At 29.8% G+C, this 23460-nt stretch overlaps 1 protein-coding gene across 1 annotated transcript; it reads right to left on the reverse strand.

The window, feature by feature from the left end:
- Nucleotides 1–701: 701 nt before the first annotated feature.
- On the reverse strand, nucleotides 702–16252 carry LOC115889292 (esterase B1-like). Its single transcript, XM_030909239.1, has 7 exons — nucleotides 15896–16252; nucleotides 12271–12411; nucleotides 10140–10299; nucleotides 6642–6833; nucleotides 6306–6490; nucleotides 5254–5592; nucleotides 702–1354 (listed from the first exon to the last, which is right to left on the reverse strand). The coding sequence occupies exons 1-7, from the start codon at nucleotides 16028–16030 to the stop codon at nucleotides 806–808; spliced, it is 1701 nt and encodes a 566-aa protein (XP_030765099.1). The 5' UTR covers nucleotides 16031–16252; the 3' UTR covers nucleotides 702–805.
- Between the last annotated feature and the right edge of the window lie 7208 nt (nucleotides 16253–23460).

Genomic DNA, 23460 nt, shown 5'->3' on the forward strand with positions numbered 1-23460 from the left:
TCTTGTTTGTTTTGTATTAACACATACGGTTTTTTTAAAATAAAATAACTCGATTACATTTTTTTCAGTTTTATAAAGTTTTTTTTTCACAATATTTTGAAGTAATCACTTATCAGTCAAATTTTAAATATATTATATTAATTTCCTGCTATCCTGCTATGCATTCCAGTTGTACCATCTTATTTCTTTGTAAAATAAAATAAACTACTTTGAACTGAAAATGACAGACACATCTATCACTGTTAAGGATCTTGTCGTAAGACAGACTATAGATAGATTCACCGAACATATAGATTGGACCAAGGATTGGACTAAGGCAGTTGACAGTTAGTTTTAACGTAGGAAGCGTCAAAAGTTGATGTCGTTCGATCGCGACCAAATTTAGTGGGTAGGCTATGTGAGCGAAGGTGCATACCAAAGATGGATGAAATCATCAGGAGTTTTCTTAATTATGGGTCGATTGGAACCAAACTCGGCACGTCGAATGGAGTCCTCAGACGGACAGACAGACGAAAGTAAGAAGAAGTTTCACTGCAAATATGCGCACATAGTGCACACACAATTTTTTATATAATACAAAAACTATTGTATATTATGGTATATAGTATGGTATTCCATATTTCGTTACTTTCCTCTACATATTATCGCAGCTTCAACATAAACAAGGTCTTAAGCGGCTAAAACTAAAATATACTACACTATTTAAAAGTATCGAACTTTATTTATTAAAATATTTATTAACAAAGAATTATAACAACATTTTCATAAAAAAATAGTAACATTAAGCATATTTTTAAGTTTAGGGTTAAACTTTTAAATGCTCATCATACAACTGATCCCAGAACTGTATCCTTTCTTTATCCACGTTTTCAATAAGGCTCAACTCAGGACCTATATCCAAAAACTGGATATTGTCAAGCGATGAGGGTATCCATTTGACTGAATTCAAAGTCTCGTCATCGTGGGGTGTAGGTTCACCATACCTAGCGAAATTCGTCCATAACTTGACGAATCTCTGAATATATAAGTCTTCTTGACTTCCTTTTTGAATGGAGGGTGTGAAAAATGTAGAAAATAAGTGAAATAAGTCGTCAGCATGTGCAACCCCTTCTAAATCTTTTTTGGGTGTGTTTTTGATAGTGTTCAAAATGTAATTTCTCATGATGGGCGACACTTTGCTAAGGAACGTAAAGAATATGGTCATTTTGAAGTTCTTACAGAGGGCAAAGCGGTGAAAGTAGTTCAAAGGACCGTTTAGGGACATCCTGTAAGTGTATACAGGCTGGTCTGAGTGTTTCAATTGAAGTTTTATTGTCCTTTGGATGGAATGGACAAAGTTAACATCTCCTTTTAACTGAAAAAGTAAAAAAGTGATTTATGGAAAATGTTTTGTCAAAAAAGTACAAGAATAAGAATGTATTATACAGGGTGAGTCTTAAATAAGTGCACATATTTTCAGGGCTGGTAAGTCTTGATGAAAGAAACATATTTTCCCTTTACCGTTTAGACAAGGTATTTTATTTTACTTTCAAATAAAAAAAAATATTTTTTTGTTTAAATTTTAAGAACCATTGGATTTTTTTTTGTATTTTCTTTCCTCCAAATTTAATCTAATCAGTACCTATGTTGCTATATATTTTCAAGATATTATGTTTTGTTTTGTGTTTTATGTTTTATGTTTTATGTTTTATGTTTTATGTTTTATGTTTTATGTTTTATGTTTTATGTTTTATGTTTTATGTTTTATGTTTTATGTTTTATGTTTTATGTTTTATGTTTTATGTTTTATGTTCTATGTTCTATGTTCTATGTTCTATGTTCTATGTTCTATGTTTTATGTTTTATGTTTTATGTTTTATGTTTTATGTTTTATGTTTTATGTTTTATGTTTTATGTTTTATGTTTTATGTTTTATGTTTTATGTTTTATGTTTTATGTTTTATGTTTTATGTTTTATGTTTTATGTTTTATGTTTTATGTTTTATGTTTATGTTTATGTTTTATGTTTTATGTTTTATGTTTTATGTTTTATGTTTTATGTTTATGTTTTATGTTTTTATGTTTTATGTTTTATGTTTTATGTTTTATGTTTTATGTTTTATGTTTTATGTTTTATGTTTTATGTTTTATGTTTTATGTTTTATGTTTTATGTTTTATGTTTTATGTTCTATGTTTGTTTTATGTTTTATGTTTTATGTTTTATGTTTTATGTTTTATGTTTTATGTTTTATGTTTTATGTTTTATGTTTTATGTTTTATGTTTATGTTTATGTTTATGTTTTATGTTTTATGTTTTATGTTTTATGTTTTATGTTTTATGTTTTATGTTTTTATGTTTTATGTTTTTATGTTTTATGTTTTATGTTTTTATGTTTTATGTTTTATGTTCTATGTTCTATGTTCTATGTTCTATGTTCTATGTTCTATGTTTTATGTTTTATGTTTTATGTTTTATGTTTTATGTTTTATGTTTTATGTTTTATGTTTTATGTTTTATGTTTTATGTTTTATGTTTTATGTTTTATGTTTTATGTTTTATGTTTTATGTTTTATGTTTTATGTTTTATGTTTTATGTTTTATGTTTTATGTTTTATGTTTTATGTTTTATGTTTTATGTTTTATGTTTTATGTTTTATGTTTTATGTTTATGTTTTATGTTTTATGTTTATGTTTATGTTTTATGTTTTATGTTTTATGTTTTATGTTTATGTTTTATGTTTTATGTTTTATGTTTTATGTTTTTATGTTTTATGTTTTATGTTTTATGTTTTTATGTTTTATGTTTTATGTTTATGTTTTATGTTTTTTATGTTTTATGTGTTTTATGTTTTATGTTTTTATGTTTTTATGTTTTATGTTTATGTTTTATGTTTTATGTTTTATGTTTTATGTTTTATGTTTTTATGTTTTATGTTTATGTTTTTATGTTTTATGTTTATGTTTTTATGTTTTATGTTTTATGTTTTTATGTTTTATGTTTTATGTTTTATGTTTTATGTTTTATGTTTTTATGTTTTTATGTTTTATGTTTTATGTTTTATGTTTTATGTTTATGTTTTATGTTTTATGTTTATGTTTTATGTTTTATGTCTTTATGTTTTATGTTTTATGTTTATGTTTTATGTTTTATGTTTTATGTTTTATGTTTATGTTTTATGTTTTATGTTTTTATGTTTTATGTTTTTATGTTTTATGTTTATGTTTTTATGTTTTATGTTTTATTTTTATGTTTTATGTTTTATGTTTTATGTTTATGTTTATGTTTTATGTTTTATGTTTTATGTTTATGTTTTTATGTTTTATGTTTTATGTTTTATGTTTTATGTTTTATGTTTTATGTTTTATGTTTTATGTTTTATGTTTTATGTTTTATGTTTTATGTTTTATGTTTTATGTTTTATGTTTTATGTTTTATGTTTTATGTTTTATGTTTTATGTTTTATGTTTTATGTTTTATGTTTTATGTTTGGTGCATCTCAAAAGTGGCTCACCTCTAAAGCTTTTTATTAAAAAAAAACGAAATTTGGTATGTTAGCCAAACCAAACCTATACCAAATCAAACCTATATGACATAAATTATGATTGATTGGCGTATTCAATTGTTTTCGGTCACTTCCTGTTTCACCGGAAATTACTACAACTTTTGATTTTTAAATAGCACCTTCCGCATGTTTTTACTTTATTTGATAGAAAATGACATGCCATATGTCAACTTTTGACATTATCGCTTAGGAAAAAATCGTATTTTAAATTTCAATCTAGAGATTTGACCGTCTAATGTTTTTAGTGTATTGTCCTGGCCGGTTAAAAGATGTCCAAATCTTATTTTCAATAATATCTCAATTTTTTCAACTGGAACGTGGGTGGCTCATTAACATATTTGTAAAAAGATTTTTTTTTACGAATAATTTAGTACCACACACTTGGTATTTCGAGTCAAATTGTCGAGTCAACTCCAAATTAAAATTTAAAATGCAATTTTTTTAATTGTAAATGTCAAAAGTTGACATATATGCTATGTCATTTTATTCAGAATGTTATTTTCTATCAAACAAAATAAAAAAATATCAATGGTGTCACTTAAAAATCAAAAATTATTAGTCATTTCCGGTGAAATAGGAAGTGAATGAAAATAATTGAATACGCCAATCAATCCTAATTTATGTCATATACTAACATATTAAATCTAGTTTTTTATCCGAAAAAATAAAAAAGTTATAGGGGTAAGCCACTTTTGAGAGGCACCCGGTATATCATTTTCAATTTTTTTATAGAAAAAAATCACACACGTTATTAGGGTCGAAATATACCAGAGCTAAAATATTTGTACTTATACCGGGTGTTGCATCGTTGTTGGGAACATAGGAAATCCCATTCAAAATTTAAACTGTCCAGATATTGGCTCCCCTATGGATTTTATAGCGAAGTCGTTTTTTTTTATAGCGAAATAGACTTTTTAAAGATCTACATTTGGTAAACACACATGCCAAATTTAAACAATTTTGGACAAGCCGATTTTAGGTAATTTGAGAAAAACTTAATCGATTTTTATATTAAAACCGAACAGGTAACAATCAAACACCAGTCAAAAACTGACATACCTTAGGTTTACAAACTGTGATTTTATCATTGTCAAAAGTAATTTAATTTTAATAAAATTTTAATATTTAGGGAAAATTAACCGAAACATGTCAGATACACTGTCTAATCTATTTCCCGCGTATTTTATTAAGTTCACTTTTTCTTTATATGTATAACAATAAATTATTACTAGTACTGAATATTAAAATTTTCTTAAAATTAAGTTACGTTTGAAAATGACGCTGACAACTTAAGGAATGTCGGTTTTTGACTGGTGTTTGATTGTTACCTATTCAGTTTAAATTTAAAAATCGATTAAGTTTTTCTCAAATTACCTAAAATCGGCTTGTCCAAAATTGTTCAAATTTGGCATGTGTGTTTACCAAATGTAGACCTTTAAAAAGTCTATTTACGACTTCGCTATAAAATCCATAGGGGAGCCAATATCTGGACAGTTCAAATTTTGCATGGGATTTCAACGACGATGCAACACCCGGTATATGATTCACACTGTATAGAATATCGTCTTATTAACTTACAAATATAATATAACAAAATAATTATTTATTTGACATATAAGAGTCTTATTTAAATTAGTTTCAAATGTCGATAAAGTATATTTACGATTAAAATTGTATGAGTTTATAATTTTTCAAACTTCTTTACTTACCAAATAAACTTTTTCTATAGTATCTTCACTACACTGTTCATCTCCAAAATACAGTTTCTTCATTTTTTCAGCTACCTCTTTGGCTTTTTCTTTATCATTGTGGAGCTCTAATTCAAAAGGTATATCGTGTTCTAGGTCATGTGGAAATTGTAAGTCAGGGTACGTTCTTCGTACAAGTTCAAAGAAAATACCCTCTTTAGAATTATAACCTATAATTACAGGAATCTTATGAGCACCCTCATTCTGCATCAACTCATGTGGACTTTGTGTCAAAATTGCATGATCAGATGGGGGTTCTACTACAGGTCCAAAGGGTCGTATTTTGCTAGCTAAAAAATCCTAAACAAAAACAAAAAAATTAGCTTTTTTTTATGTTCTTTGACCTTTAAAATTATATTTTTATATATGTTTTCTCTTGGTTTTAGGTCAGTAATAATTTTCCTTTTATTTCATTAAGTACATTTATTTTTTTATACACCGTCTTACGTTTCGACCATTTTTTTGGCCTTCATCAGAGTCCAAGAACGTAGATCATAGAAAGAAACTTTATAAAAAACAATCACGGAACACATTTAACAAACAGGATGGTTGCGAATTGCAAAACATATTTGCAATTTTACTATAGGGCCAACGACCTACATACAATAACTAATGATTAGTTATTGTGTATGTTGTGGAAATATTAATATTGCAGAATTAGTTATTGTATGTGGGTCGTTGGCCTATAGTAAGAATAAAAAACGTTTGAAAAACCGCAATTAAATGTGTTCCGTGATTGTTTTTTATAAAGTTTCTTTCTATGATCTACGTTCTTGGACTCTGATGAAGGCCAAAAAAATGGTCGAAACGTAAGACGGTGTATAAAAAAATAAATGTACTTAATGAAATAAAAGGAAAATTATTACTGACCTAAAACCAAGAGAAAACATATATAAAAAAATTAGCTTTAGCTACCACTTTTATCTAAATTTCAACTATTATAGAAATCACGTTAAAAATAATCAAATATACAGAGTTCATGACAAATTAATTAAACATAACAAATAACGTACTTCTTTGTGGTTTCTTTGGCCATTGTAAATACTTTTGGCACTTTCCTTCTTTAATTTTTCGAAAATAGTTTTTTCGTCAGTCTCTTTGTAGTTCATAACTTTGGCTATCTCAGCAGAGTTGTTTTTACCCCATGACCAGTTGTTGAGTGCACTGCCGCTTTGGATTATAGCTTTGTGAAAGAGGCCTAAAGAAAATATTCAAAGACACTAAAATATTATCTAATTTTGAGAGAATAAAATCAGATTAATATGTCCCAAGGAAAAACGCAAATCTATAAAAATATTTTATTTAATGTAGCATTAAATATTAATACAAAGGTTACCCTATGTGGTTACCTTTGGTAGTGGGTGATAGCATCAAATAATGTACTGAAGCAGCACCAGCGCTTTCACCAAATAAGGTGACGTTGTTCTTGTTCCCACCAAATTTTTCTATATTATTCTGGACCCATTTTAAGGCCATCCTCATATCTTTCAGACCTGCATTGCCCGGGACATCCAGAGATTTGTCTTTGAAACTGGAGAAACCTAAACATACACACATAGCCAAAATTATTGCATATATATGGTTTAAAAATATACGGAAAGCAATTTAAAGAATCTTTTTTTTATACATAGCTTTGATAATATGTAATAAACATTTTTTTGATAAAATGGATATGGTAAACAATGTTTATCGTTCAGACCCAATATTATTACAAATTCTTGCACATTTCGATTTGTGGTCTCTTGGGTTTCAGAAGAAATTTGACTATTGTTTTGGCCTTAAAATGCCTAGAAACATTATTTCACAGTTTAATAGAGTCAGAATAGTAACACTGTCTCAACAGGGCTACCGGCAAGTTGCAATAGCTGAAATTGTAGGAGTTAACCAAAGAGATGTTTCGCGAATTTTAAAAAAATTCAGGGAGACGAAGGCGGTTACAGACCGGCCTGGAAGAGGTAGAAAGAGAGTTACTACTGCTGTGCAAGACCGTCAAATATCCCTAATTGCACGACGCAATCCCCTGCTTTCTAGTACTGCTCTTAAAAATGAGTTAGCTCGCCTTGAAGGCAGGGGTGGATACAGAAATTTATTTTAGGGGGGGGGGGCAAATAAAAAAGTTATCTAGAATAATTTAGGGCGCCATTTTTAACGTATCCGCCACTGCTTACTGCTTGACTTACTCCGAACCTTAATTTACAGCACAAAATTACGCGACTACAATGGGCTGAGGAGATGAGAGCAAATGGACCTAATTGGAATTTCGTTATGTGTAGTGATGAAACAAGAATAGGCCTAGTGTCAGACTCGCGGCACGCTGGAGGGGGAAGCATTATGGTATGAGCAGGTATAATGCACGGAGCTCGAACTCCTCTTGTTTTTATTGATGGCACAATGACAGGTGTCTCATATCTTAGAGACGTTTTAGAGCCTATTGTGCGTCCATTTCGAGGAACAGTGGGGGATGAATTTGTTTACATGGACGATAATGCTTCTCCCCAATTTTGTGAGGAAGAGGGTATAAGAAAATTGTGATGGCCACAGACATTAAATGAATTGAAAATTGCTGCGCGCGAAACATGGGAAGCCATTCCTCAACATCTTCTGGACATCTTAATTGAGAGCATGCCACGTCGTCTCACAGCTTGCATTAAGGCTCGAGGGGGCAATACAGACTATTAGTTGTGAGAAATAATTAAAATTGTTTTCAATATTTTCTGTTTAAAATGACATTTGTTTTTGTTGATTTTCACTCATTATGAAATAAGATTAAATAACAGCCTAGTTGCACTTAGATTTTTAATTTTATATTAGTTAGTTGTGTGGTAAGCCAATATGTCCAAAAATATAAAAAAGAATCATATTAGGTCCAAAATAAAATAAAAATATCGTTATGTGCAATAATTTTGGCCATTTGTGTATATATTGTTCTATAATGAAATGTATCCAGAAACATTTATTGATAAATCATAGGCAATATAAATATTTACTGCTATAAAAATAAAATATGTATACAGACATCTCAACGCTTTCAAATTTCATGAGTTATTGTTAGCTGGGTAAATTTCTTCCCTGTGGATTCAAAACATACTGGTTATATTTTACAAAAAATAAACATTAAAATTTATATTTTATATATAAGTTTTCTGCATAATATAGTCATTATTAATTTCTGAAAATTCTTTACGTCAAAAAAGCACCATTTTTACCTAATTATATACATATTTATTAATATAAAATTATAAAGATAATTACCATAATAAACTAATAAATTTAAGCGGTCAAAAAACGAAATTAATTGAAAATACATTTTTCCGCAATTAGATGATTCAGAAATAAGTTACCGGGTGGCCAACTAAGAATGGACGCCGGCTGTATCCCAGAGACTGCTTACCGTATAACTTTGGGGAAAAAACTGTAATAAGTAAATCGACTAAGAGAAATCGCTGGAAATTATTTTCAATTTCGAAAAATATCCTTTAGAGGGCGCATCTGTGATGGCCAATCAGAAATCAGGATTTATTTTTGGTTTGGGTTATCCGATTTAAACAAACTAGGGCTCGTATAAAAGAGCTTTTCTTTCTTAATAATCCCCAGTATAAATTTTGTCTCCATAGATTTTTTCGTGGTAGCTAGAGGGCGCTGTTTGACATAATAATAGAGATTGCGCTTTTGCATAACAAAATTAAATAGCAGGTTTTATTTCTTTTTGCACAGTTCCTAATTTAAAAAAAATGTTTAATTTCTTCTTGCACATTTATTAATAGAGCACAAAATTTCCAAAATATCAGCGCAAATCAATATTTTAGGGAACAAATCATGCTAGGCTGCCATCTAGGACTATAAGGTCTAATAAATAATTTACCTCTTTAAACCAATTTACCTAGGTTTCCTAGTCTACTACTCTAATTTTTATACGTTATAATCATAGGCGGCCGCCTAACATGATTTGTTCTCTTAATATCTCCCGTAGGGAGAGAAGATAGAAAGTTGCGGTTTGCGCTGATAATTTAAAAATTTTGTGCCCTATTTAACTGTCCAAAAAGAAACATATCTTGTATTTTTTCTGCAAAAGCGCAATATCTGTTAAGATCTCAAACAGCGCTCTCTAGCTACGAAGAAAAGCTCTCTTAAACGAGCCCTAGTTTGTTCAAATCGGCTAACCCAAACCAAAATGATCCTTATTTTAATAAATTCAAGTTTAACCTCCCCCCCCCCCCACTTTATTTTAGGATAGAGCTAAACACTCTATATAAAAAAATACAAATTTCCCATTGATTACAACAGCAATTTGTAAAATACCTGTTCACATGTATATTTTTGAGAATAATCCTGTTTTCTGATTGGCCGTCACAGTTGCGCCCCCTAGCGGATATTTTTTTTTCAAACTTGAAAATAATTTCCAGCGATTTCTCTTGGTTGACTTACTTCAAAGTTATACGGTAAATAGTTTCTGAAATACCGCCGGCATCCATTCTTAGTTGGCCACCCGGTAAAAAGCGTAATCTAATTTTTTAATGAGTTTTTTTTTAAATTTTTTATCAAATTTTATTTATATCACAGATTAGAGAGTTAAGTATCTACTTATAAGTCTTAGACCATTTTTAATAAATATACAAATATGTACATCATAATAAAAAAAAGATATTATCTATCAGACAGGCTTGTAACAAATTTATTAACTGATAGCCTTGTGCATTTTATCAGAATAGTTCAAAGTTGATACAGACAAAATAGAAATTTTTGTATATAAAGAGATTTTAGTCTTAGTTTATTTAATTTAACCAACCTACTATTTACCCGAGAGAGTATTATTTCTTAGCAGTAAAAAAAGGAAGAAAAAATCTTACCCAAAATACCTAACCTATAATTTATTGTGACTAACACTATATCTTGGGTCATTAAATAATCTGGTCCATACATGTCTGATTTGTTAGATCCGGTAGTAAAAGCTCCTCCATGGATCCATACCATGACGGGTTTCTTCGTTAACGAATCATCTTTGGGTATCTAAAAATATGTAGGTAACCATATCAACCAGAGATGAGCAAACATGGGGTATATTGAAATTTGGGTAAATACCTGATGTTTTCCGATTTAATGATGCATACTGATTTATCCGCTTTATACCCAATGGGTAAATAAGGGGTATATAATTGAATTTGGGTAAATATTATATACAGGGTGCTAGAAATTCGAGGAACGAGCATTGGTATCTCGGTAACCGTAAGAGATATTAACATGGTTAAACTGGAGCAAAGTTGCTTTTTAGGATGTTCACTAAGATGCCATCAAAAAAATTTCAAGGATTGCTGAGTTTTTTGGAATAAAACGGATTTTTTGAAAATTAATTTTATTTTTTCCTGTCGTTACTTTTAAGAAAATCAAAAATGTAATTGAACATCCTTATAGCCACTTTATAAGGGCTATCTGATAATATTTTTAGATTTTCAAATTAGCTGATAATTTGTGAGATACAGAGGCCAACTTAATTTTTTGAAATACGGACCTGCATTTTTTTATTTCATATTTTGAAAGAACTCGGTCTCCTGAGTACAATGATATGCCACAGTTAATATATTTTTTGTTGTTTTTGTGAACTAATTTCCGGCTCTGTTTTTTTTAATATTTAATCTATTCATCGTTACAATATTGATAAGCTTTTAAACTTAACAATGACGTGGGATAAAACATTGAATATTGAAAATCAAATGCAATAAAATAATAATATACAAATGAATACATTACTTCACGTCATTTGTAAAAGTGAAATCAATACATCTCAACATTTACAATAAAGAGTACAAAATGCTTTTGGAAGTATGAACAAAACAAGAATGTTCAAAGAGCTATAAATAAAATTGAACGAAAAATAAATTTGAGCAATAGGGAGGGTGGTAACCCTTTCGTAGAGCATTAGAAACTAGTTTGTAGAAGTTTATTTATTTATAATAACTACGATGAATATTACGCATATTATTAGATCGCACACTGAAATTTCAAATTCACAATAAAAAAATTAAAAATAATATCTTTAAATTACTGACCTGGATATCATTTATTTCATTCTTCCAATTGGCTCGATTTTCCTTATTCAATGTTAATTAGCGCTGATCAATATTGTTGCGATGAATATAATCAGATTAAATAATTTAAAAAAAAACAGAGTCGGACTTGAAATTATTTTAAATAATAATTAAATAGTTTTTTTGTTGTTAAGGTACCCACAACAAAAAAAAGTATAAAATGTGGCCTATCATTGTACTCAGGAGACCGAGTTCTTTCAAAACCGGAAATAAAAAATGCAGGTCCGTATTTAAAAAAATTAAGTTGGCCTCTGTATCTCACAAATTATCAGCTAATTTGAAAATCTAAAAATACTATCAGATAGCCCTAATAAAGTAGCTATAAGAATGTGCAATTCGTTTTTTTATTTTCTTAAAAGTAACGACAGGAAAAAATAAAATTTATTATCAAAAAAATCCGTTTTTTCCGAAAAACTCGGCAATCCTTGAAATTTGAAAAACTTTTTTGATGGCATCTTGGCGTACATCCCAAAGTGCAACTTTGTCCCATTTTAACCATGTTCGTATCTATTACGGTTACCGAGATATCAATGCTCGTACCTCGAATTTGTAGCACCCTGTATACCTAGTATATACCCACTTAAGTTTATTTTGTTAATTTAACGTACTATAACAAATTTCGCCAACAATTCGTTGTTATCTTACTTGTCTTACCCCACAAAGACTGCACAATAATTGTATCAAAAATACAGCACAATGCAGACAGTTAAATTTAGGTTAGGTGAATAATCGAATTTTATAAGGAGGGTATATACCCTACACCTTCTGGGTATATACCCACTTCTTTTTATACCTCATATCATATCCATCGCTGATGCCGATATTTTTCGATCATATTGTTTTATAGGTTGTATGTAATATGGAGTACAGGTAGCTGGATTTGATAGTTACTTACTTCTTTGGTATAAACATTCAAATTTAAACAATTGTCTTCATTGCCTATGAAGTAAGTAAAGTACATATCTCCCGAAGGACACTCTGGTCCCTCTTTGGTGGCATCTCTGACATTATCCCAACTGTCAGGAGGTTGTGGAGCCTAAAACGTACATTTTTATAATTTGTTGGTAATTTCAACAACGTTAAGCGACGTTAAACAGGGTGAGGGGTTGGACGGGTGACCGAAGGCAAGATTGTAAAATATATTAAGACGGACCGCTTATTCAGCTACTTAGAGGCCGGATAGGATGGGATATCTCGTCAATAAGAGCATAGAATAAGAAGCTTTCTCTATGAAGAGGAAGAGTTGATTTAGACACGCTAGCTTTATCGGGTATTAGGTATATGGATGAGGAATGCGGTTCAGAATCCGCATAAATCCGCACAAAAACCAGGCATTAACGTAAAATTACTTTTAACTGAATTAAGATATATTTAGCCAATCTAAGAAATTTTTTTAAAGGGCAATTTACTTATGTTGTAAATCTCATGTTATCGATTTTGTTATTTTTTATACGCACTGCATAATAAGTACCGTGTATGTAAATGTTTGTATCGATTTTCCTTGAAGCTATAAAAAACGTAGGGTTCACCAGCCCTTTCCTAGAATTAGTACAAAAAAATATATTAATAAAAGTTCAGTGTTATTTTTTTTTGGAAAATAAAACACATTTTATTGCTTTTTTACTTGTAGATATACACGGTGTCCCAATATTCCGTGGACATAGAGCTACTACGTATTTTAGGAATCAAAATAAGATCATTGGACACAATTTACCTGTATAAAAAATGCTTCGTTTGTCCGCTAGGGAGCATCAAACTTTAACAAAATAAACCTATTTTTTTCAGATATTTTAAGAACTGCTATTCCGATTTGAATGAGATTTTGGATGTCTATGTTTTGCTAAGTGCTTTAACATTTGACTTTCACAAAAACTAAGAAAAAGTACGCGAAGGGTAAAACTACCCCCACCCCTACATTAATTTTAGAATAAATATTTTCCAACTACACCGATGACAGATTTTCTTTTCGTAAAAAAGGTCGCTGTAGTATTTACTACATTTTGTTGACTCTCTGAAGTTTTTAAAATTTTCAACATTTTTTAAAAATTGTACCTAAACTACTTTCAGTTTTGGGAGAGGTTCAAATGAACAGAAAATTTAGCAAAAAAAAATTAAATATAAGAAAATCCCTTGGCATGTTTATTTACATTACCGATCATTTAACCGATAGAAATAAAACTAAAAATTGTACCTACTTCTAGGTTCAAAAAATTTTTGAATTTCGAAGTTTTTCCACCATCTTTTTTGGGTTACTCTGTATATTTATGAACGTCACATCCTAAGTTTACATTATCATTTTGTTGCTAACTTAAACCGCTATTTACTGTACTTATTTATCTCATATTATTACGCAACAATTGAGAGATGATTATTCTAATTGCGATTTGTGTATTTTATTTTGATAATAAGTTAAAAAAATTTTAAGTACTTTGTAGTTATTATTTGTTATTTCGTGTCTGCAATAATGTTTGATATATTTGATAGATTCATAATGTTTTGACTGATATTATTTTTAATTTTCTTTAAATCTGTCTATAATTTATTATTAAGTTTCATATCAAAAGATTGCTTATAGACCTTTAACAACAAAAAAGTAAAATTGTAACTTGTTTTGAAGAGTCTATATTTTACTTTCATTCGTATTTAAAAATATATTTATGGAAAAATGCACTTATATGTAAATACAAAATTATAAAATTTAATTTAGTTCAAAATTAACATACATATAAATAAAATATACATAAAAACACAAGGTTACAAATCAAGAATATACACTAGGTGCTCATATGCAATTTTGAGTAATGAAGAATTAAACAATATTTGTTATAGTTGAGGATTAGTCATTGGTACCTTTGATTGTGCCTTGGTGTTACAACAGCAAAAGAAAACACTAATTCACCACAATACACCAAAAAACTTTACTTTTGCGCTGGGCGCGCGTTTCGCAAACTACGTTAGCGAATAGTTTCAATCATAATGCTGATGATGCGAATATACAGTGTGTTCCAATATTCCGTGGAAATGTAACTACTACGTATTTTTGGAATCATAATAATTATGCAATTTACCTCTATACAAAAGCGTTTCGTTTGTACGCTAGAGGGCATAAAACTTTAAAAAACAAACACATTTTTTCAGATATTCTAAGAACCGTTATTCTGATTTAAATGAGCTTTTGGGTGTCTATATTTTGATAAGTGCTCTAACATTTGACTTTCACCAAATTTAAGAGAAAGTACGGGAAGGGTGAAAACTACCCCCTCTCCTCTACATAAATTTTAGTATAAATATTATTAAACTCCACCGACGGCCGATTTCGTAAAATGGTCCTTCTAGTATTTACTACATTTTTTGTCCTTTGTAAAAAAACACCACCGTGCATACATTTTGAGAAAAACAAATTATTTTTACAAAGCTTACTTCCAAAAGATGTTTTTTGCCACATTAAGTTATAAAGACGCATAAAATCTATTAGGTATGTTATAATAATCTAGTTGGCGAAAATATAGAATTTTATGTTAGTATCACCCTTGTATCGCAAAGTACATTTGACAATAAGCCTCATAAAAAGCTTAAAAGATTTAATTAATTTTAAATTAATTAGCGTTCGGGTTCATATTTGATTGAAGTCTTCTAACGGCAAACGAAGCACTTCTGTATAAATATGAGGTAAATTATGTACAATTAACTTATTTTGATCCAAAAAATACGTATTGGTTCTATTTCCACGAAATATTGGAACTCCCTGTATATTTTGTAGGTCTGCTTTGGAAAAAAAAATTCTTCAAAAATTTTCACAAAACTATGCGATGTGGCGTTTTTTTACTAGAGACAAAATATGTAGTAAATACTAGAAGGACCATTTTACGAAAAGAAAATCTGTTATCGGTGGAGTTGGAAAATATGTATACTAAAATTTATGTAGGGGTGGGGGTGGTTTTCACCCTTCCCGTATTTTTTCTTGATTTTTGTGAACGCCAAATGTTAAAGCCCTTAGCAAAACATATATAGACACCCAAAATCTTATTCAAATCGGAATAACGGATCTTAAAATATCTGAAAAAATGTGTTTATTTTTTATAGCTTGATGCCCTCTAGCGGACAAACGAAGCACTTTTGTATAGAGGTAAATTGTGTCCAATGAACTTATTTTGATTTCAAAAATAGTAGTAAGTTCTATATGTCCACGGAATACGGAATATTGGGACACCTTGTATAATAAGTAAGTAAAAATAGTAAAGTGTTTTTGTTGTATTGTGGTGAATTAGTGTTTTATTTTGCTTTGACTTTTGTAACTAAATAATCGGCCAACTCGAAATGGCATGTCGGCGCCTAGACTAAAAATTAACTTTAAATGTTACATAGTACAGTCGTACAGTTTTGTTGTGCTTAGTCACCAAATAAAACAATTAAATAGCCAAATGACACAATTAAAACCATAATTAGCTATTGAAATGAACGTATGCAAGTTTTAACCTTAAGGTCTTGCTAAAAATAAAACGAATTAACAAAATATTTACCTTAAATCTTAGATCTCCTATCGGCGCTTTGGCGTATGGTATATTCAAAAACTTGAAAAACTTCCCTCCATGGTAATCCTTAGCTTCACACCCTTTTAGTTTACCCTGGTCAATTTCCACAATTAAGTTACTCATTATGTTTTTTTTACTGGCAACAACGCCTTCGTTTTTATTTTTCGTGTTTTGTACGAAAATATTCGTTTCAAACCTGCGCCCGAGTTAATCTTGACTACCTACTTGCCGGCCGCGATATTTTTGAGTTTTTAAACGGTAGTTCACTGCGTTGAGGCGCGAATATTTAAGTTAAGCCAACCACGTTGCCATTGTTCCGATTTATTCTTAAAATTTTAGGATTAATTTTTTGGATGAGCCAAACCGTCAACTACGTGAATTCGTACTGTTATCTCAGCATTAGCATTAGACAAGATCCTTAAGACTACTTCCTTAAGACTACTAACATTTAACATTTTAGATCAATGTATAAGACATGAAAAAACCCAAAATATAGGCTAGATGCCATTCTCCGCCGGTGCTACCATCGTCAAAGAATACTGTAAACAGCGCCAGGGCGCGATCTTAAAGAATACACGGGTTTAAATAGGGAATACTTGAAAAATTTGTTAAATTATTATTCTAAAAGTATTTTAATACCTTCAGAAGGTCTAACTTGTATTATAATTTATTATTTAAGCTACTAAAACTTTATAGATGTGTTCAACTATGATAACACGACAGTTTTACTTACGGACTGGCTATTTCGGCGAATTTTTTTAAAGGTATATAGATATTATTTATAATTTTAGATGTTCATAAAAAAATTAAGCACTAGTTGATTAAAAAAAGTATACCATTAATTTTGCAAATTATATTTTATCCTCTCATTGTTTAATTTCTTGATTATGTATTGGGCACTTTGTTTACTCATTTGATACATCGAGCTGCTTGAATCCATTTTTCTTTTGATCAAATCGGTGGGAAAAGCTGTAAAGCTACAGAATGTTGTTTTGGTATAGTTGAATATCCGGGAAAATTAAGTTATTGACTTGCACCTAACAACCACGTAATTACGCCCTCCTTTACATTTTCTCGGCTGTTTTATTAACATTTGAAATTGTCACAACCACAACGCGGCGCGGCGCCCAGTTTGGGTTCTTTTCACTTGATACATTCTGCTGAGAGCGTCGAGCGTCGCGTTTGCGTTGCGTCCGCGTCGCGTCGCCACGAAATGGAATCAATTCCCTTTAATTAAATAGTTCAGGCAAAAAGCGTTGCGTTCGGCGTTGCGCTAGCGTCCGCTGAGCGTCAAGCGTCAAGTTCAATCTGAATTGTTTTTCGGCGAGATTTTTAGCGTTTAGTGGTTGTCATAGCGTCTGAGGACTAGCACGCAGAGGTGCTAATCGCCGAAATACAGGCAAGACTTGCATTTTGGAATGCAAAATTGCCTCATTATAAAAATATAAATCTGTATGATCGACTACTTGAAGAAATATCTACAATTCTAGGTATTTCTAGTAAGTATTTTTTCACAGTACGAGTAAATATATGAGAGCTTTCGAAATTCAAGATATAAATGATGAAATTCTCCATGCAGATATCGTCTTTTGTTTATGGGGCGAATGATTACTTTTTGTCCATTTTTTTGGAATGTAAAATGTGGTGTTTCCAATAGTAATATTAGACAAACTGCTCTCTTTGAAGCCATTTTACAAACTGAAAACTTAAAGAACAAGCTCAAATGACGCTGCGCTGACGCTCCCAGCCTGAACGACCGGACGCGACGCTAACACGACGCGACGCTCGACGCTCTCAGCCTGAGTGTACCTTAATTATTCCAGGAGCGCTTAAATCAAGCAAGGTTGTCATTTAGGGAAAAACGAAAGAAAACAACTAAAGAGGTTGAAATCAAAGCCGGTTTTGATTGCTTTGGTTTAAACCTTTTTGTTTGTTTTCTTTCTTGTTTCTCTGTTAAGTTTCAGGGGATGCACGTGAAATTTAGCGACATCAACAGCCTGTGTTATTACCATAGATAAAGAATATATATATATATATATATATATTGAAAGTTATTACTGGCACGGGACGATCGTCCAATATTTGTATGAATGGCAACGTTGGAGCTTGCTTTGAGATTTAGGCGCTCCTAGTTTTAACTATCCGAAACAGCGTTACATGACACAAACCTCGTACCTGAGCATGTACCTGAGTATTTTATAGTTTCAATAACTGCACTATTAAAAACTAAAATACTTAAATATTATGACGAAGCCACGATTTCAATATTATTTCATCATTTAAAAAAAAATAATTGCATAAGTCTGATCATTATTAATATTTTTTCTTTTAAAAATGTGTATACCGTATGTCCTCGAATTTTTTTTACAAGAGGAATTTTTTTTTTATTATTGACAGAGAAAATGCATTCTTTATAAAAAATTTTGCTTGTTCTAAAATGGCTAATCTCGTTTATACTTTTCCAAATTTCCATACCGTTCTAGAAAAAATTAAAAAAAAAACATGAAAATGCAGCTGAATTTTTCCTAAAGTCATTTAATTTTCAGGACTTTTTTTATTATTTTTCTCAAAATGTCAGACAATCCGAGGACATACTGTAGAATAACATTTTACAATAAGATTTGTGAAAATATGAGTAGCAAACTCTACTGTAGGCACCATCTATAAGTGTGTTAATATTTTTTTTCTCAACGTACTATTGTGATGAAATAGTTTTTTCTTTACAATTTGTTTTACAATGTTTGTAGCGCGACCTGGCAACATTGCCTGGACGTAGTAAAGCTCCAGGCATGTCGCATGCATACAATGTGAGATATGTCGAAGAGGCCTATCTGTCCGATATGCATGAATCCTCGATTTTTGATTGATTCCCACCTGATTGATTGTCTATTCTCTCTTGTGCCATTGTCCGTACTTTTTTCAACGATACAAAATATTGCTCCGGAGAAATAATGAATTATCCTGCCTATTTACTGTGCTTTTTTTAATTGTTTGTTCGAATTTTCTTTAAATTATAATAATTATAAAAGTACTTAATAATTTATTAAAAGCAATTATTTTATAATTGATTTGCCAAATGATTAGTATATCTACATACATGGTGTTCCTTAATGACATGCTAATATTTAATGGGGAGATTCTACGACCAATTCTAAGAAAAAAAACTTCATATGAATGTATGTCCTAAGTATCTTAGTTTCTGAGATACAGGGTTGTAAAGTTATTTAAAAAAAACTTTTTTTTCATAATAACTCTGATTTTATTAGGGGTCGTCATTTTCATGACAACTTCTTGATCTTGTCTTGATCTTGTCTTGAAATCAAGACAAGATCAAGACAAGAAATGATTTTTGGTTTTCAAGACAAGACAAGAAATTTCTTCTGAAGATCAAGATTTCTTGACAAGAAATCAAAAAAATCTTGAAATTTCTTGAAAATATAAAATAACAAAGAAATACTTATTTACTTAGATATTTGTAAATTATATGAATATCCATTAATTGATGGATAAAAAAATTATTAAGCAAAAAATATTTGTACGAAGCGGCACTTTGTCGGATGTCCAATGTCCAAAGTTGACATAAGTACGTCCAAAGTCGGATGTCCAAAGTTGGCATACTGTGGGCCAACAATGTTATGGCCTACGATATTAGAGTAAAAAAAACTTTGGAAAGCGGGTCTACATCAGTGGTATACAGACTTTTTGAATTAACGTATAACGCTACTGAAGTATAGTAGCTTTTATCATTGTTGTTTTGACTGTTTTTATCTGTAGTAGTATTATCACCGTCACTACACTGTCAAAGTCATTAATTAAACTTCTACGTCCAGGTGTCTGAAGTGGTAGGTATTCTGAACCAGATTCAATTACGAATGGCTCAGATTTGCTACTCAACGAACTATCACAATCACTCATTTTAATATTAGATAATTATAATAATAATTAAGAAAATTATGTAAATCTGATGATTTTGGCTAATGTAGACAAAATGGCTAATCAAGACAAGATTTTTTTTAATTCTTGAAAATATTTCAAGACAAGACAAGAAATTGCTTGTCAAGACAAGATTTCTTGTCTTGCCGATCCCTAGATTTTATTACAGATAACTTTATGAAACTCTATACATGTCTTCTATGCATCAAAATACCTTTTTTGGTATACAAAGAATTTCGATATTTCAACCTGTGCCGCATACGGGTTTTGCATTGAATATTGTTAGAGAAAAAATTGCATTTTTTTTGTCCGATGCATATTTTTTGCTTAAAAAATAAAGTCAATTTACTTTAGAATCAAATCGCTGAAAATCTGATGCGGTGAGTGTTGCGGCGAAAACATTTCTTCATCGGCTGGAAGGAAATATGAGAATGAGATAGATAGAGAATGAGAATAAGATATGAAACAATTTTTTTTGTATATGAAAATAAGCATTTTGATACATGGAAGACGTGTATCAAATATAACATCAGAGATATTTTGACAAAAAAAATCAGAAAATTTTACCACCCTGTATGAAAAGTTTAGATGTTTATGACATACATTCATATGAAGTTTTTTCTTAGAATAAGTCCAAGAATCATATCCTTAAATATAAGCATGTCTTTAAGGAACACACTGTATATTTATACTATTTATTCAAAAATAAATATTTAGTTTATTTTATATTAGGGATTGAATTTGTACATATTTGTATATGTATAATAATGTTTTTTTTTGAAAAAAGTTTTAAATATCCAAATATTTTTAGGGGTAGTATATTTCGACCCCAGAAACACGAACATAAGGTTTTTTTCGTGAAATTTCGTGAAAATTTGGAATTTTGAAAAAAAATTGAGAAATTTTTTAGTTTTAGTTAAAAAATGTAATTTGTTGAAAATATGGCAACATATATAGGTAGTAGATTAAAATTACAAGAAAGAAAATCCAGAAAAGATCCAGTGGTTCCCATAATTTTAGCAAAAAATATTTTTTTTTAATTTTCAAAGTAAAATATCTCGGTTATTTTAGATTTATTTCAAAAGCGGCAAAGAGAAAATATGTTTCTTTTATCGAGATCTACCAGTCCTGAAAATATTTGCACTTATTTAAGACTCATCCTGTATATCTTGAAAAGTTTTTTATAATATAATCATATATACCGTTGTCAACGGTTTCTTGTAGACGTATCTGTTTTAAAAAAGTAAAGTGTTCTCGAATAGTTGAATTTAAACATTTTAAATACTTTTTTTTCTTTATTCTTTGTATTTTTTTGCTTCCGACGACGGAAAGAGATAAACTTTCCGAAACGTTAAACATTTTTTTCTTTGTTAGGCAAATTTGTATAACTGTAAACATAACTTCTGACAAGCAGTGTTCGTTTAGGTTTAACGCAGAAGCACAAGCAGAAGTGTTTTGCAAAAAATAACTATTTTATTTTGTAGATTTTCTTGCAGTGCAGTGGCGGAATACCCATAAAGGATTTTTTTGTAGAGATGAATCCGCCACGTAGGTATTGACATTTTTTAATATAAATATACTAATTATGTATAATAAAAATATAAATAATATAATTATTTTGATTAAAACCTAGGAGATTTTTTTCCAACTGTTGAATCATAATAACATTGAAATATCAGTTTCTGTTTGATATCCACTAATTTTTATTGTTGTCATGCTTTGCAGTAGTTGTTCTATTGTTATATACAAGGACTTTTAATGACATGCTAGATTGCAATGCGATGTATTACAGCAAGCAGAAAATTGCTTTGATTCAAATGAAAATGAATTTTCTTGCGTACAAAACTTTTTTAAAATAAGTTGCATTTATAAAGTATTTCTAATAAATCTTTTTACATTCCATAATATTCGTTCGACTATAATATTCATATTATAATCTTTAAAAATATATTTGAAATTATAATTTCTTTTAGTTGGAAAAACTGGAAGAGTACCTAGTACGCTGGAAACGTTAAAGAATTTTAATAAAAGTTCCTATTAGATAGAGAAAATAAAAAAAAATAAAAATAAAAACAATATACAGGGTGTTTCAAAAAACATGTGCCATCTCTCGTAGGGAGATTCCTCACGTAAAAATAATATTTATTTTTCATATAAACATAGGTCCGATTTTGCTTTGTTTCGTAGCTACAGGGTGTTAAAATCTTAATAAAATTTCGATTTATTATAATTTTCTTGCTAGTGCTTTTAGTGATTCGAATGAAATTTTGAGGGTAAAAGTTACTGTAAGTGCTACATATCTTAATGCTAAAAAAGTGTCGTTAAATTCATCAGGGACGTGCATGTGGGTTATCACTCCAATATTTTTCAAAAAAAAACATGTGCGCCACTGACTTTTTCTTTTGATTTCAAAATTGTGTAGGACATTTAATACCAATTAAAAGTTATCTCTTGATATTTTGTCGAATTTGGGCTCCTTGATGGGTTAAACGCAATTTTATTAATCACAATTAATAAAATAAAAATAAAATTAATAAATTACGTATTTTACCTAATTTATTATTAAATATTATTACTGTTAGTTATTATTACTATTAGTCCAACCTACAGCAATTTCTAATAAAAAAAAATTGGCGCCGGGAGGCACGTATAGCCGCCCATACTAAAATAGGTTAATAAAAAGTTGGTAGGCAGTTCTTTTAGTTTCAAAGTAAAGGAATTTTTCCAATTTTTTTTATCTCAAAAACTGCGACTGATTTTGATGTTACTACAAATTTTGTTGCAAATATTATTCCTAACCTTAAATTGAAAACCGCGTTTCGCTAGCTACTGTAACTTTGAAGTTACGATTTTTTAAAATTCCTCCCATACCCCCTTACCAGCCCCTCACCCCCACCAAAAACTGATGGCCAGATTCTCGGCTGCCACAGTATTTTTGTGCCCAATTTGGTTAAAATCGGTTTAGCGGTTTTTGAGTTATTGTGTTACAGACGGACAGATGGACAAACGGACAGACGGACAGACACCATGAAAATATTTTGTATTTAGGTCATTTGTGACCCAAATAACTCATTTTGAGTGAAATTAAAATTTTTTTTTGGCGATCTTAATAGCCTATCATACCTGATAGATAGTTAGTATTTAATATAATTATTACAAAAGATCTAATTTTAAAAAGTTTTAACATAAAACTATGCATTTCCATATTCATGTTTATAGGAACTTTTTTTCATATTTTTTGATGGGAAATCAATGAGTACTATTTAAAACTTTCGCAAGTTAATGATATTAAAAAATTTTAAAGGTTGCTATGAGATTTGGATCAAGTCATATTAATAAAATGGCGTTTATCTTATCAGGAGGCCGAAATTGACAAAATAACAAGGGACAACTTTTAATCGGCATTAAATGATATATACAATTTTGCTAATAAGAGGAAAAACGTCAGCGGCTTATATCTTTGTTTAGAAAAATATTCCAGTGATAAGCCATATGCACGTCTCTGGTGAATATGTCGACACATTTTTAGCTTTAAAATATGTCGCTTTTACCCCCAAAATTTCATTCGAAACGCTAACAGTACTTGGAAGAAAATTATAATAAATCGAAAAAATATTATG

This window comes from Sitophilus oryzae, unplaced genomic scaffold (assembly GCF_002938485.1).
Source record: "Sitophilus oryzae breed Bouriz unplaced genomic scaffold, Soryzae_2.0 scaffold_813_pilon_pilon, whole genome shotgun sequence".
NCBI classification, from domain to species: Eukaryota; Metazoa; Arthropoda; class Insecta; order Coleoptera; family Curculionidae; genus Sitophilus; species Sitophilus oryzae.